Source organism: Sminthopsis crassicaudata, chromosome 4, assembly GCF_048593235.1.
Source record: "Sminthopsis crassicaudata isolate SCR6 chromosome 4, ASM4859323v1, whole genome shotgun sequence".
Lineage (NCBI taxonomy): Eukaryota > Metazoa > Chordata > Mammalia > Dasyuromorphia > Dasyuridae > Sminthopsis > Sminthopsis crassicaudata.
In genome coordinates, this window is record NC_133620.1 from 293633021 (window position 1) to 293648229 (window position 15209).

The 15209-nt window shown below is 46.5% G+C and overlaps 3 protein-coding genes across 3 annotated transcripts; 2 read left to right on the forward strand and 1 right to left on the reverse strand.

Annotated features, from left to right (window-relative positions):
* Positions 1–5020: 5020 nt before the first annotated feature.
* Positions 5021–5527, reverse strand: LOC141566670 (histone H2B type 2-E). The gene has a single exon (XM_074311535.1). The coding sequence runs from the start codon at positions 5466–5468 to the stop codon at positions 5088–5090; it is 381 nt and encodes a 126-aa protein (XP_074167636.1). The 5' UTR covers positions 5469–5527; the 3' UTR covers positions 5021–5087.
* Positions 5528–5751: 224 nt separating this feature from the next.
* On the forward strand, positions 5752–7359 carry LOC141566668 (histone H2A type 1-like). Its single transcript, XM_074311533.1, has one exon. It carries the CDS (start codon positions 5850–5852, stop codon positions 6240–6242), a length of 393 nt encoding a protein of 130 aa, XP_074167634.1. The 5' UTR covers positions 5752–5849; the 3' UTR covers positions 6243–7359.
* A 1222-nt stretch (positions 7360–8581) lies between these two features.
* LOC141566666 (histone H3) lies at positions 8582–9153 on the forward strand. The gene has a single exon (XM_074311531.1). The coding sequence runs from the start codon at positions 8694–8696 to the stop codon at positions 9102–9104; it is 411 nt and encodes a 136-aa protein (XP_074167632.1). The 5' UTR covers positions 8582–8693; the 3' UTR covers positions 9105–9153.
* The last annotated feature ends 6056 nt before the right edge of the window (positions 9154–15209 follow it).

The following is a 15209-nucleotide window of genomic DNA, read 5'->3' on the forward strand; positions in this document are numbered from 1 at the left end:
TACTAAAAGGACATAAACCATCCTTGACTAATGTTATCTGCTTCCTGTGGGCATGAGTTCTTGAGGATTTGACCTTTAGAGATCCCTGCAGAATGTCTTCAATATTTCTGTTCTGTGAGATAGAATTTGTTAGGGGAAAAAAAAAAAATAAAGAAAAAGGCCTGACTTTCCTGTAAGTTCAAGCTCTGACCAAAGTGGGAACTTCAGGAAAAGTTTGTTTGAGAATAATGATCAGGAATTTAGCAATTGGTCATTTCAAGATTCCAAAGCAATTCAATTAAATTGGGACCTATGTAGGCATAAAGATAGTCTCTCCCTTCCAATTTCCCTGATTGTAGTAGTAACACATGGGACTAGAGAGAAAGAAAGAAATTATGTTTAATCACTTCAGTGAAATTAGTTATTTGAGATATGATAGTGAAGCAGATTGGGGTTCCTTTAAGAAACTGCATTTCTTGTTGATCTGTGATTCCCTTCAAAGTCCCAGCCCCTCCTGGCTGAGGCAGATCTTCCCCAGACAAGTTGTCTTTCCAGGATACCAGACATTCAATTAAAAATCCTGGTTAAAACACATCCCTTTGAGTTCCAATAGGAGATCCAGGCTTGTCCCTGCCCCCATTCTGACTTGCTTGGACTGGTTCTGATCTGCTTGGGCTTCCCAATCCCCACTAAGATAGATATCCAATATAATAAGCTTTCATCAACTAAGTGAGCACTCAGCTGCCAGGACTTCCTGTCCACTGAGAACTGCATTCTCAGTGCAAAACTCCATTTTCCATAGATCTGCCAATATAGAAGTCAGTCTCTGGGTAAACTGATTTCTATCCAACAATAAACTTTGATTTGCAACTAATATTTGGGAATTAGTGAATTCCTTCACTCCTAAAGCCTGTGGCCAATTTAAAGGGGATTATTAATCACTTTCTTATAGCCACTAACCTCCACCAGGAATCTATACCTTATCATATTTATGGTTCCCTGATAGACTAGGAAATCCTGAATATCTGGACACTCAGAACCAATTTGGGTTTTGAGCTATTGGTGTAGTATTATTCCAGGAAGAATATCTGCATTCTCTGACAAAAGGCCTTCTTTTGTCTCACTCTATCTCTAAAGATAGTGGGCACCCAAACTGGGTCTGGGCTGTGGGCAGTATTCTCCAACGGAGAATATCTGCATTTTCAGGCAAAAAGTCTCCTTTTTGTCATACTCTATTTTTAGAGATAGTGGGACCAGTAAATCTGGAACTCTGGACAAGGTAAAAGATTTTTTCTTTCCTTCCTTCCACCCAAGCCACTCAGGTCAGGCTTATGTCTTTGTTAGACCTCTAAGCTCTTGCACAGTTCTCTACGAATTGCTTGGATTGACAAAAGGCCTCCTTTTGTCTCACTCTCTGTTTCTAGAGATATACAGGAGAGATGCTTCAAGAATTTGGAAAAGCTAAAAGCAATCTAGAAACATCTCTGCCTCTAAAAATCCTTCCTTGAGGAGAGATACCAAGCTTGGAGAAACTCCCACAGCCCAGCCCCTCTGGAGACAAAATTCCTTCCTTTGCATCTGAAGCTCTCATCAGAAAGCCCTGCCCTCAGGCAGGAACTGTGAGACAAGAGAGGAAGTGTCTTTTTAATGCCCCCCCCCCTCAGATCAAGGAGACACATGCCCATTTTGGGGATCCCCACGCCACTGGGGTGGTCCGAGGCCAGCACTCTCTTTGATCTGTCTTGGGGAGACAACCAGAAAACTTAAAATAAGCTATGCTTGAGTCCTTCTCCCACTCTACTGTTTACATACACTGGGGTCTTTTGGCTGTAGCTACTAGGAGAAAGGTCACTGAATTGGAGCAAGCTTGGAGAACATCTCTCTACCCTTGGCTGCTACTCCCTGGATAGGGGGCCTTCTCCTTCAGTTCTTGCTCTCCCAGTAAGGTTTGGGGATTCCAAGTTCCAACTTGGAATCGACAGCGGAGCCCTCCCTATTCAGGAAGCACTGGGTAAGATGACATCTCTTTCTCCTTCACCCTCTCTCTTAGTCTTTCCTCCATGTGGATTGCAGAGGAATCAAGGCCTTTTTCAGACCTCTCCCATATAGCTTGGCAACCTGCCATTTAAATGCTCCTATCCTGTTCCCTTATTGGGGTACTGTACAGTGGTGAGACTGGGTATTCAATCTTATCTTCTCAAATCTCTGGAAAAGTTTTCCACCAACTTTAAACCTACAGGACTTTGCTGGCAATCTGGACAGGCGGGCCATGCTCCTCCTAGATCCTTTGCCGGGCTCTTAAAGGAGCCGCAGCTTCTAGTCCTCTCAGGAAGCATGCTTGTCCCATACATTTTAAAATGGTACTTGGTTTCCCTGATTTCTATCTATCCTGCCTTAGAGCAGTGCCTCCCGCCACAGCCCACAGAGGATTCTAAACCGCTCTCCGTTGGTTTTGTTTTTTTCCTAATCTCAGGGCACTTACTTAAAGTGCCATTTCCTCAGCTGCTTGTGAAGAGATGAATAGCCTAGCTGTGGAAAGCAGGCTATGTCCTTTCTCTCACTTTCCTACCCAACCTTATAGGTGGGAACTTTTTGTTCCTAATTTTCTCAGTCCCCAGAACTTTTGCTCTTTTTCTCCTATTTTTCTGGATTGGCATTCTATGCCCCTGCCAGCAATTAAAGAGTTTCTTTTCTAAGCTCCAACCATGGCCAGGTTGTAGCTTCAAGAAAGACCTTTGGAATGAAATTCTAAAACAAATTTAATTACATCATAAAGAGAGTGAAGATAGCTTCTTTCTTTCTTTTCTCTTCTTATTCCCTGACTGCATGGGGGAAATGAGAAGTTAGTGGGAGAGACTGAAAGTATTTGAAAACTCCTTTACTACTTTCAATTTGGTGAACACCTTTAAAGGAAAGAGGTCTTTTCTTTCGCCTTTTCTCCAGCTTGCAGAATTCCCTTGTGGGGAATTGGTGTCTCTCTGTAGACTTGTTTTCTATTCTATAGTTGGTCCCTGACAAATTCTCCTTTGCTCTGTTGTGCCACAGTTCTCTTTTACTGCCTCAGTTTCCCTAATCTAATCTCTATCTTGCCTCAGTTTCTCTGGCATTACAGCTCAAGGAACATTTTGTTGCTCTCCTTCTCTAGAGAAGGACAAAGTGCTATAGAATCTGACTGAATACTGTCTACGGTCAGGCAAAGAGCTATTGAATGGAGCACACTAAAACTTTTTTTCCTAGAAGTCAAGGATTTCAGTCTTTCTAGTGACGGCTGATTCTCATTTGGTGACCATTCACGAGGTTTTTTTACCCCATTAAGCCACCATACCAGCCTTTTATGGGGGGAGGGGGAGCTTGAATTCCCTGGGCGCACACAGGTGGAACTGTCTGGAGCCTTCCTCCAGATTTGTGTGTCCAAGGATGCTTGGACAGACAAATTTCTGCAGGTTGACAAATAGACCTCTTAAGGACAGCTTTTGTCATATCTTTCTATTTCTCTAGGGATGCCAAGAGAAAATAAGAGATGTAGAATTGGGAAAGCTTGGAACATGTTTCCCTATCCCTAAAGACTCACCTTTAGGCTGTCTCTTAATGCAGATAATAAGGTTTAGAGTGGTCTAGATTCCTGGGGGTCTAGAGGTTAGTGGTTATAAATGAGTTATTAAGAATCCCCTTTAAATCAGCCACAGGCTTTAGGAATGAAAGAATTCACTCATTCCTGAATACTAGTTGCAAAATGAAAGTTTATTGTTAGATAGAAATAAGTTGACCCAGAGACTGACTTCTATAGTAGCAGATCTATGGAAAATGGAGTTTTGCACTGAGAATGCAGTGGACAGAAAATCCTGGCCGCTGAGTGAGCTATCGAGGTCCATCTGCAAAAGACCTTCATTGATGGAAACTATTTTATTTATTGAGTATCTTGGTGGGGTCTCGGACAGCCCCAGCAGATCAGAACCAGTGGTGGCTGGGATAGCCCAAGTTGGCTCAGATCCAGTAGGGGCTGGGACAAGCCTGTATCTCCTCTTGGAATTCAAAGAGATGTTTTTTGACCAGGATTTGTAATTGAATCAAAGGTTCTGGCATCCTGAAAGACAGCTTGTCTGGGGAGGATATGAGTCAGCCAGGAGGGCCTGGGAATCTGAAAGGAATCACAGATCAATAGGAAATAGTTTCTTAACGGGACCACAACCCGCTTTACAGAGACACTTGGCTTGAAATACCTCAACCTCAAAACTTGAACTCTGAATAGATTAGCTCCACATACCAACTTTTTGGAGCCCTTGAAAGGCTTAAAAGTGTGTTCTTAAAATGCCTTTTTTTTTCTTCCAAATCCTGGGACTGATGAGGGACACTTCTGCCCTCAGGCAAAAGCTGCTAACCTACAAGCCCAGCAGAAGTTTTTCAAAGTTGAAAAACTCCCAGCCTAATAAAAAGACCTGGGACCCACCCCACCCCCCAATTTTTTCAGCAGTTCAAGGCTAATACACTAAGGAGCCCATTCTGAGCCCTCAATGTTTTCCCACTATGCTGTTACAAACAGCTGTTGGTTTTCTTTTAACTCTCACCTGAACTAAAACCCGAGGCTCTCAGCTCTTTTCACTCCCTCTGGCCCTTTCCATCCCTCCCCCACAAGAATGGGGATAGTAGGGGGGAAGGCTCAGGATCTTTGCCTAAACCATCTTGGTGATTTTTATGGTGAGATTGAAGAACCAATTCTCTAACTTTTTTCTCCTACTTTTCTTTGGTATTCAGGATAATTAGATGGGCATCAGCATTGTTATTGCGCGTAATTTGAAAAAGCATCCATGGCTTGAGAGGCTGAGGCATCGGTGGTTGACTGCTGGGGTGGTGACTAAGAGAAGAGTCAGAGGAACCCGGACCCGCAGCCCTAGCTGGCGGCCGGCAGTTCGGCCGGCAGTGTTCCAGCTTTCCCTTCCGCCCTGCACCCCTCCCCCCCTCGCACTTAGAGAAACAGCAGACTCCAAGGCTTCCCACGGAAAGCCGGGTGCATTTAGCGCGTCAGCTCTCCCTTAGAGAGAAGTGGGTGGCTCTTAAAAGAGCCGTTGTGTACGTTGAGAGACGTCAGGCACCCCCGGAGACCTCCAATTTTACTTGGAGCTGGTGTACTTAGTGACTGCCTTGGTGCCCTCGGACACGGCGTGCTTAGCCAGCTCCCCGGGCAGCAGCAGGCGTACGGCTGTCTGGATTTCCCGAGACGTGATGGTGGAGCGCTTGTTGTAATGAGCCAGGCGGGACGCCTCGCCGGCGATGCGCTCGAAGATGTCGTTGACGAACGAGTTCATGATGCCCATGGCTTTCGACGAGATGCCAGTGTCGGGATGGACCTGTTTCAGCACTTTGTACACGTAGATGGAGTAACTTTCCTTGCGGCTGCGCTTGCGCTTCTTGCCGTCCTTCTTCTGGGCCTTGGTAACGGCCTTTTTGGAACCCTTTTTGGGTGCAGGAGCGGACTTGGCGGGCTCAGGCATGGCTGCAAACACTCCACGGAGAGAGAGCAGATGAGGAAAGAGAGAAGTGTAAGGTCCCCCAGTGATGTTAGACTATTTGTAAGGCTTTCATTCAAATGAAGGATGACAGAGTTCTCTTTCTGATTGGACGGGGCCTAGTAAGTCCGCCCCCAGGTGGGAGGGGTATATGTAAATAACAAGATCCCAAATCTACTTCACAATTGGCCGCTTTGTCCAAGACGCCTGTAACCAATCGGACGGCGCCGTTTAGTCTACCGCCTCACAGGATAATAGGTTCGATCTTACGCGGAAGGAAATTCATCTTTCGCCTCTTGCAGCTTCTGAGCAAGTCGCTGTCTATTTATCCACCTTTATCTCTCTACCTTACCTACTTCTTCCATCATGTCTGGACGCGGAAAACAAGGAGGCAAAGCTCGTGCCAAGGCGAAGTCTCGCTCTTCCCGGGCTGGCCTGCAGTTCCCGGTGGGCCGAGTGCACCGCCTGCTCCGGAAAGGCAACTACTCGGAACGTGTGGGCGCCGGCGCGCCGGTGTATTTGGCCGCGGTCCTGGAGTACCTGACAGCTGAGATCCTGGAGCTGGCGGGCAACGCGGCCCGAGACAACAAGAAGACGCGCATCATCCCTCGCCACTTACAGCTGGCCATCCGCAACGATGAGGAGCTCAACAAGCTGCTGGGCAAGGTGACCATTGCCCAGGGCGGCGTCCTGCCCAACATCCAGGCCGTGCTGCTGCCCAAGAAGACCGAGAGTCACCACAAAGCCAAAGGCAAGTAAGCCAGCCCTGCTAATGACAGACAATCCCTGGAAATGAGGAGATTCGTCTACTACGCAGAAACCAAAGGCTCTTTTCAGAGCCGCCCACGCTTTCAAAGAAAGAGCTGGATAAAAACTTGGGCTGCCCCTACTTCGGGAAAGTCGAGATGGTTATGGGGTCACCAATACTTCTCCCTCCCCTACTCACTCCTTCCCCCCCTCCCCCGCGGCTTGGCAAACTTCTTAGCTTTGGGGAGGAAAAGCCGTGATGACATAGTGCCCGAAGTCACTCATCAAGCATTGGATTGACAAACCGTACATATCTTACTACAGAGGAGGCTAGGTTATCTCCGCCCCGAGGTGCCGCATAGACTTGAGTCAGGGAAGTCAGACGGTCACAGAAAGGACCCCTTACTCAGGAGAAGGGAGGGTAATGTTTGGGTGTTCTGAGAGGTCTAATTTAGACCAATTCTTGATGTACTAGGGAAGTTCTCTTAGGAAGGGAACGTAATTGCCAAATTTCAAGTGAAGCTTTATGAAACAACTTGGGTCTCTCTCTCCTGGCTCTCTTCCTTCCGGGCTGGCCCTTCCTCGGTTTCCCTTGTGTTGCTGCGTCATCATCGTCCACCTCCGGACCTATAAGCTTGGATGTCTCTCCAGAATTGTCCTGGCTACCACTCTATGCTACTCATCGTCTTAACTCAGGGAGCCCGGTCTTCATCCTTTCCCTGGGACTCCTGGTTTACTAATTCCCAGTCCAAAAGGATTCGCCAAAGACAATCTTCCTAAGTCTTTCCCATCCCCAGCCCATTCTCGCCTTCTCGAAAAGCCTTCATTTTCTCGGAGAGAAACCATTTCGTTCCTTATCGTTTAGCACCCCACTCAGTCGCGGTGGTTCCTAATACGTCTGCACCCCCCCCCCCATTCCACCACCCCAGTTCCTTTAAGCGCTTCGCATCCATCCACCTCCGAGTTCAAATTTTCCTCTATTTGTCACCACAAAAAACCGTTTCTGGCCCTGGTCGTCCTGCTTCTAGCCTCTCCCGTTCATCTATTCTCCAAGCAGCTTCAGAAATCTTGCTAAAGCAAAGGGCGGCTCTGATGCCCCGATGGCTCCTGCAGAGCCATCACGGCCCAATCCTTCAACAGTTTCCTTTTGTCTCTTGCTACAACACAAGCTTCACGCAGATTGTTCCACGGAATCTTGATCTTCATCTGAAGCTGAGTTTATGAGTTTATGAGTTTATGATCCGATTGCTCTAGCTCTTTTCCTCCTTTGTGTTTGTCTTTGTGTTTGTACAAGCTGTATCCCTCGGGTTCCTTCCTCTACTACGGAACCTCCAGTAGAAGAAACACTTCGTGGTTGGTTGCTTTTTGTTGTTTTATTTCTTTGTCCTTTGAGTGACCAAAGGAGTAATGTCCATAGTTCGTTGGAAAAGGTAGGCGTTTATTAAAATTTTCCTTGCAATTAATCTGAAGGCACCTGCTAGTTTCCCCGTGTGTATACACTGGCTCAGAGCTAGCTCCTCTGCAAATAAGCAGAGGGCCGACCTGACCTGATGTGAATTTAGTTAGACGACCCTGGCAGACAGCAAACACATCATCACGCTCGATGGCACCGCCTAGAAACTTCCTCTCTTCTTCATCTGACCTCTCCCCAAAACCCATCGAAGATGTAAACTTAGGGTCCAACAGCAAACCAAGAGGAGCCATAAGAATACAGTCGTTTAAAAGAAAAAAAAAAAGTGTTTATTTATTTATTTGTTTATTTGTTTGTTTGTTTGTTTTGCGAAAATCGTGGTTTGGATCGCGGGACGGAGGAGAGGTGTCGAGAGGGAGGAAAGTCTCCGACTAGGAGAAAACCTGGAATTGGGTCTTCTAGACCGGTAGAATGGACTCGTACGGAGGTAGTGGGAGTAGAGAGTCGATAGAATGCTCTAAATGTAAAAGGAAAAGAGTAAATGTAAAAGTCGAACTTAAAAGAAAATGGAATACTCAGAGACCAACGTAATGATCAGTAAGAAGTCTGTGATCGATCCCTTAAAAAAATAAAAATAAAAATAAATCTCAAGGGGGAAACGGCAAAAAAATTTAAAACACGTGAGTGTGAGCGAGCGCACGAGAGTAAGGCTGGGGCTAGGTCTGGGGAGGTGGGGGCCCTAGGAAGGAAGGAAAAGAAAAAAAAAGGAGCCAAGTAGACTGAGCCCAGAAGAAAGGGAGCGAGGGGCGGGATCACGTTATCCAATGAAATTGCTCGGAATTTCGAGGGCGGGTAGGGTTGATTTTCCACCAATTCATTTGGGCGTAGGGCTTTCGAACGTTCCAATCAGAACGTTGTCGTCGATATAAATATAAGCGACGGCTGGCCAGTTTCTCCGTTGTCTTTTGGGTGTTGCTGCTCGTGCTTCTCTTTTTCCTTTTCTTTTTTTTCTTTTTCCCTGTCCCTGCCCTTAACCACCCCTTCTACTCATTATGGCTCGTACAAAGCAGACCGCTCGTAAGTCTACAGGTGGCAAGGCGCCCCGCAAGCAGCTGGCTACTAAGGCTGCTCGCAAGAGCGCTCCTGCTACCGGCGGCGTGAAGAAGCCTCACCGCTATCGGCCGGGCACTGTGGCGCTGCGGGAGATTCGGCGCTACCAGAAGTCTACCGAGCTGCTGATCCGCAAGCTGCCCTTCCAGCGGCTGGTGCGCGAGATCGCGCAGGACTTCAAGACTGACCTTCGTTTCCAGAGCTCGGCCGTGATGGCTCTGCAGGAGGCGAGCGAAGCTTATCTGGTAGGGCTGTTCGAGGACACCAATCTGTGCGCCATCCACGCCAAGCGCGTGACGATCATGCCCAAAGACATCCAGTTGGCTCGCCGCATTCGCGGTGAGAGAGCTTGAACTCTTAAAAAAAGGCTATGTATCCAAAGGCTCTTTTCAGAGCCACCCACTACCTCGAACAAAAGTAGCTGTATTTTCACGTACGCTGGTTCCTCTGAGCAGAAACCGTGGCGTAGCGAGTAGAAAACCGGTCGCTTGCTTGGTTTTCAACTCCAGCCACTCACCAACTTGAGAAACTTTCCCCGCCCCCCTTCTTTCTGGTGCCCTTTCTTAACATTCGCGCCCTTACCCTCCCCCACTCGGGGCCGGGGGCAGCGGTAGCATGGGCGTTCGTGATTGGTGCGTAATTCGCGCTCTCAACCTACCCCCGCCCACCAGGAAAGTAACTGGGACATAATTGTGCACATTTTGAGATCGGGCTGAGGGCACGGGAGGGCAAAAGGTATTTTTCCAAATTATCCCTTCACTTCTTGGGCGCCGCCTTGGGTTTGGCTGCTTTTAGGCTTAGGCAGCTTGGCTTGAGCCGGGCTTTTAGTCGCCTTCTTGGCCTTGGCCGCGGTGCTCACCAGGCTCTTCAACCCCAACTTGGCGCCACTGTTGTTCCTATAGCCGGGATCGCCTTCTTAAAGGCAGCCACAGACGCCGCCGCGCTCTTTGGCGCTTCTAGAGCCTTGGCGATTAGCTCCAAGATGGGTGGCCCAGCAGCCTTGCGCCGAGCTCCTCCACTGCCTATTTGCTCGCAGCTTTCTTCACCGGAGTCTTCTCCGAGGGCGCCTGGGCGACCCGCGGGCCAAGATCGTTCCCAGACACCCTTTCTGCTCCCAGGCCACGAGAGCCACGAAAAGAGAAAAGGAAAAACGAAAGACAAGTAAAAACGCCACTGCACACGGTCGCCACAGTGGCGCCAAGCCCGCCCGGGAATATATATAGAGACAGAGACCCACAGGGACTGGAGACCGAGACGGAGGAGCTGCGCTGTGATTGGCGCGCTGTTCCTGCGCAGCCCGCCTTCAGCCGTCCTACGGCCTTTCTGCTCTCCTTCGCGGTTGGGTTGCTTGCCCCTAAAGGGGAGGGGGGGGGGGAGGAAAACGGTCGCATCCCCTTCACTTTCTATCCAGAAGTTAAGCGAAAAAAGCCTTGGGATTTACGGTCCGTATATTTTCAACCTCAAATCATAAGGCCCCACCCAGCTTTTCCCAAGTTCCCCAACTACCCGCAAAGCCCAGGTGAAATCAAGGCAACTCCCCGTGTTTCCTTTAAATCAGGAAAGTTCCGCTTGGTTCCCGGGACGCTTTCCTTTTGGGGACGCTCCTGCACACCCTTGGCTTTCTCGTCTGTACAAAACCGAAATAATTTCTCGCCACATTTGCACTGAAATCCCATTTCTATCTGAGGGAAGTAACGCAGGCTCTCCGGCGGTCCTTGCATAGATATTCATGGGAATGCGCCACTGTCCCGCATCCATACACACTTTGGAAATCGCTCGGAATTGGGGGGAGGGGAGGCACTTTTCTGGGCCACTAAGGTCCCATCTTCGGATTCCCAGCGGTTAGATGAGGGAGAAAATCCAGGGCTGAGTTTGGGGCAGGGCTCTCCATTTCAGTTCTACTTCTTTTCTACGCCAACTTCTACCCAGCACTCACCTGACAGATAATCTGGTCCTGGGGCGCTCACTCCGGGGAGGGGGGGGGTAGGCGGAGAGAGCAAGTATTTGGGACTGCCTTCAGGGAGTTTACAATCTAATCTAGAGAGAGGGCAGGGCACTAGAAGGAAAGCGATCCAAAAATGATCCCGCTTTCAGCTAGCAGCGGCCTGGAGCTCGATGAAACCACTGGAAAGTGTGCTTGAGACAGATGGCGAAAGACCTTGAATTTCAAGTACATGGGAAGGATGGAGGAGGGGGCTTTGTGAAACAAGACTGGCAAGTGAATGTCAAACAAGCGGGAGGGAAGGAAGGAAGAGGGAGGGCGGGCGCCTCTTCACCACGGCGTTCTCACTCCAGTGTAACCCGACCCGAATCCAGATCCTACAAAACTGCTCAGATATCCCTGAAAATGAGCCCTAGTTTGGGGAGGGGAATGCGTGGACGCAACACATTCTTACAGCAACCCAACACTTGTGTAGGCAGAGTGTGGAAATGGCAGGGCAGACCAAGAATCACAGACCCGGAATGCAAAGGACTAAGCATCCTGATTAAGTGTAGGGAGTAAGGAAAGTCAAAGGGACCTCTGATGTTTTGGGCCCTCATAAAATCCAACAAACCTCTCAAGCAACTACAGTGCTCCACGCCAGTATTAGGAGACCGGGATACAGAGGCTAAAGCCTCCCAAGGAACTTAGATTCTTCTGGGAAAACTGCAGAGACAATAATTAAATTAGAGACTTGAACTAATCAGAATTCTTTACGGATTTCTCTTAAGAAACTGGCGGCTCAAAGGAAAAGGGTTTTATTGTTGCTACTGCCACCTTTGCCTCTACTACTGCTGCCGCTGCTACTGCTGTTACTTTAAAATATGGTTTCTTTGGTATATGTTCCTCCATTCCAAATTAACCCCAGTTCTCTGATTTTGCTGTCTCTCCTCCTTCTACCCCGTGCTAGTTTGAAGTCATCTAGTCCAGGCAACATGAAACAGAGAGGAAAGGGAAAAAAAAAAAAAAAAAATTTACTTGCCCGGGACCTGGATCACCGAGATTGCTATTAGGTAGCAGAGCCAATGTGGTCCTCTTTTGTCAGTCAGGAAAAAAGAGACAGATTGCTGTAATGTTCTCTTCTCTAAAGATATATAATGTTCTCTGGCAGCAGGTTTCTTGGGGAGTTTCTAGAAGCTGCCTTACTTTCAGTTCAGTGTAATCACCCCAAATGTAGTCAGGAATTAAAATCCAGCTCCTTTATTTTCTCCTTCAAAATCTTGTCTCTTTTCCTGGGCCTGGTTAGCTTTCTTAGAGGCCTATCTCTCTCCTTGGTTCTGAGAGCTCTCTCTCCTCTCTGAATGTCTCCAGCCAAAGGTGGAAGTTGGAATGACTGATCTGCCTCTGAGAGTGGGATTGTGGGCTTCTATGGGGTTGGCCCTGGGGGCTTCTTGCTTATATTTCTTCCCACCTTGTGAATCTCCTTTTTATATATGCTCTCCAAAGGTGTGAACTCCTTTAAAGGTGTGAACTAAAGTACATTAGTACCTTGTTTCAAGTTCTGGCCCATAACAGACTGCAGTTGTCTTTTTCCCAGAGTCTCTGAGGAAGGATGGAAATAAGCACTTCTTAGGCAGCTATTATATGCCGGACACTCTACATTGTCTCATTTAATCCTCATAACAACCTGTCACAGTTGAGGTCAAGTGGTTGCCCAGGTTACACACCGAGTGAGTATACATTTCAACTCAGATCTTGATGGTGAATCCAGAGCTCTATCCAGCGCACTACCTAGCTGGTATTCTTGATGTTGGCTGTGCCAACCCCTACCCTTTTTTTTTTACTGGGGATATGTCTTTTTAAAAAATCTCCCCAAGGTTCAGTAGTACTCGAAGGAGAGTTGGGTGGCAATCACTTCAGTCAAGGAACTCATGCCTCCATCAGTACCAAGTACTCATACCTCCATGAGCTTTCCTAGGTTTGAAGGATTCAGGACTTTTCTTCGAACCTCCATGTCAAAACATGTAATATTCTTCTCTAAAATATAATATTTTCTATTATTGTTCTGTAAGATTTGACCAGCAGGATGATTTCAGAAAGGCCTGGAGAAACTTACATGAACTGATGCTGAGTGAAATGAGCAGGACCAGGAGATTGTTCTATACTTCAACAACAATACTATATGATGATCGATTCTGATGGATGTGGCCATTTTCAACAATGAGATGAACCAAATCAGTTCCAATAGAGCAGTAATGTACTGAACCAGCTACACCCAGCTTAAGAACTCTGGGAGATGACTATGAACCACTACATAGAATTTCCAGTCCCTCTAATTTTGTCTGACTGTATTTTGGATTTCCTTTGCAGGCGAATTGTACACTATTTCAAAAATCTGATTTTTTTTTTTTTTTGTACAGCAAAATAACTGTATGGACATTTATACATATCTTGTATTTAACATCTACTTTAACATATTTAACATGTATTGGTCAACCTGCCATCTGGGGGGGAGGGGAAGGAGGGGAAAAATTAGAAGAAAAGATTTGGCAATTGTCAATGTTGTAAAATTACCCATGTATATATTTGGTAAAGAAAAAGTACTAAATAAAAATAAAAAAGAATAAATTATATGATTGTGAAAAAATATTCTCTGAAAGCAGGTTTCTTGGGGGGCTTCTGGAGGCAGTTTCAGTTCAGAGTAATTCCTCCAAATGCAGCCAGGAGTTAAAGTCCAAATCCTTTATTGTCTCCTTCTGTAATGCCGGAGAAACGGAGTCAAGATAGAGATTAGAGAGTTTTTAATATTTTATTAATTGGAGAGTTTAATTGACTGGGCAGAACTCTTGTCTCAAAGTATCCAGTGACTAATGGGACAACGTCAAACCATTTTCTATCTTCCAAAAAAAGAAAAGAACAAGAGCGGGAAAAGTTCTTACAGAACCTTTTGGTTCTGTCAGGATGGGGAGAGCAATAAAATCTTACTGAAAACCTGAGTCAGAGGAAAAGATCTTGATGAATGTTGGAGGGGATGTGGGAAAGCTGGGAACAATTTGGAACTATGCCCAAAAAGTTATCAAACTGTGCATACCCTTTGATCCAGCAGCGCTACTACTGGGCTTATATCCCAAGGAAATACTAAAGAAGGGAAAGGGGCCTGTATGTGCCAAAATGTTTGTGGCAGCCCTTTTCATAGTGGCTAGAAGCTGGAAGATGAATGGCTGTCCATCAATTGGAGAATGGTTGGGTAAATTGTGGTATATGAAGGTTATGGAATATTATTGTTCTGTAAGAAATGACCGGCAGGAGGAATACAGAGAGGCTTGGAGAGACTTACATGATCTGATGCTGAGTGAAAAGAGCAGAACCAGGAGATCACTATACACTTCCACAACGATACTGTATGAAGATATATACTAATTGAAGTAGATATCTTCAACATAGAGAAGATCCAATTCAGTTCCAGTTGATCAATGATGGACAGAAACAACTACACCCAGAAAAGGAACACTGGGAAAGGAGTGTAAAATGTTTACACTATTGTCTTTCTACCCAAGTTACTTATAACTTTGGAATCCAATTCTTACCGTGCAACAAGAAATTTGGATTTATACACATATATTGTATCTAGGATATACTGTAACACATTTAATATATATATATGGGATTGCTTGTCATCTAGGGGAGGGAGTAGAGGGAGGGAGGGGAAAATTTGGAAAAGTGAATACAAGGGATAATGTAAAAAAAAAATACCCATGCATATGTACTGTCAAAAAGATTATAATTATAAAATTAATAAATTATTTTAAAAAAGAGAGAGAGAAAGGAAACCAGAGTCAGGATGTTTGAATAAACAGAAGTAAGGATGTCAATTGAAGTATCCGGGATGATCTTATCTCTTGGAATATTTTAGAGGGACAGTGTCAAAAATTCTTTGAAGGCAGAAGGAGCTAGGAGCCAGGATGTCTGATCTGCTCCTCATCTACCATTGACAATTTATAACCTTAGAGCAAATGGTCCAAAGTCTTAATGAACCAGAGGGGTTTTATAACTTAAGGGGACTGAGGCAGAGCAGTTAAGGAAACTGAGGTAGAACAATTCAGGGAAACCCAGTCAGCACAATAAGGGAAACTAGTGCAGGGAAACTGAGGTAGAACAGCTCAAGGAGACTGTGGCATAACACTTCAAAATCTGATCACCTTCACTTGGGGCTCGGCTAGTTTTCTGGAGGCCTTCCGCATCTTGGTTTCAGCGTTCTCCACCGGACAGCCGCCACCACTTGTCTGTCTTCCTTAGGTCTGCCCCCCTGCCTTGTCTGGCTTCTGAATCTGCTCGACTGAACCCTGGCTGAGGCTCCCAGAGCTTCTAGTGCGCTTCTCCCTCTGGCCCGGAGAGCTCCTCCTTGTATGCCCCGCACTGAGTATACATCCATCAATACATCACTAGGAAACCGTTATTTGTTGATTTAACCATCATCTCCTCAATTCCACTGAGCACCTTGTTTCACGTTCTGGACTACATCATCTCCTTGTAGGGC

Coding starts and splice junctions, on each gene's coding strand:
- LOC141566670 (XM_074311535.1), bottom strand. CDS start 5,468: ATGCCTGAGCCCGCCAAGTCCGCTCCTGCACCCAAAAAGGGTTCCAAA.
- LOC141566666 (XM_074311531.1), top strand. CDS start 8,694: ATGGCTCGTACAAAGCAGACCGCTCGTAAGTCTACAGGTGGCAAGGCG.
- LOC141566668 (XM_074311533.1), top strand. CDS start 5,850: ATGTCTGGACGCGGAAAACAAGGAGGCAAAGCTCGTGCCAAGGCGAAG.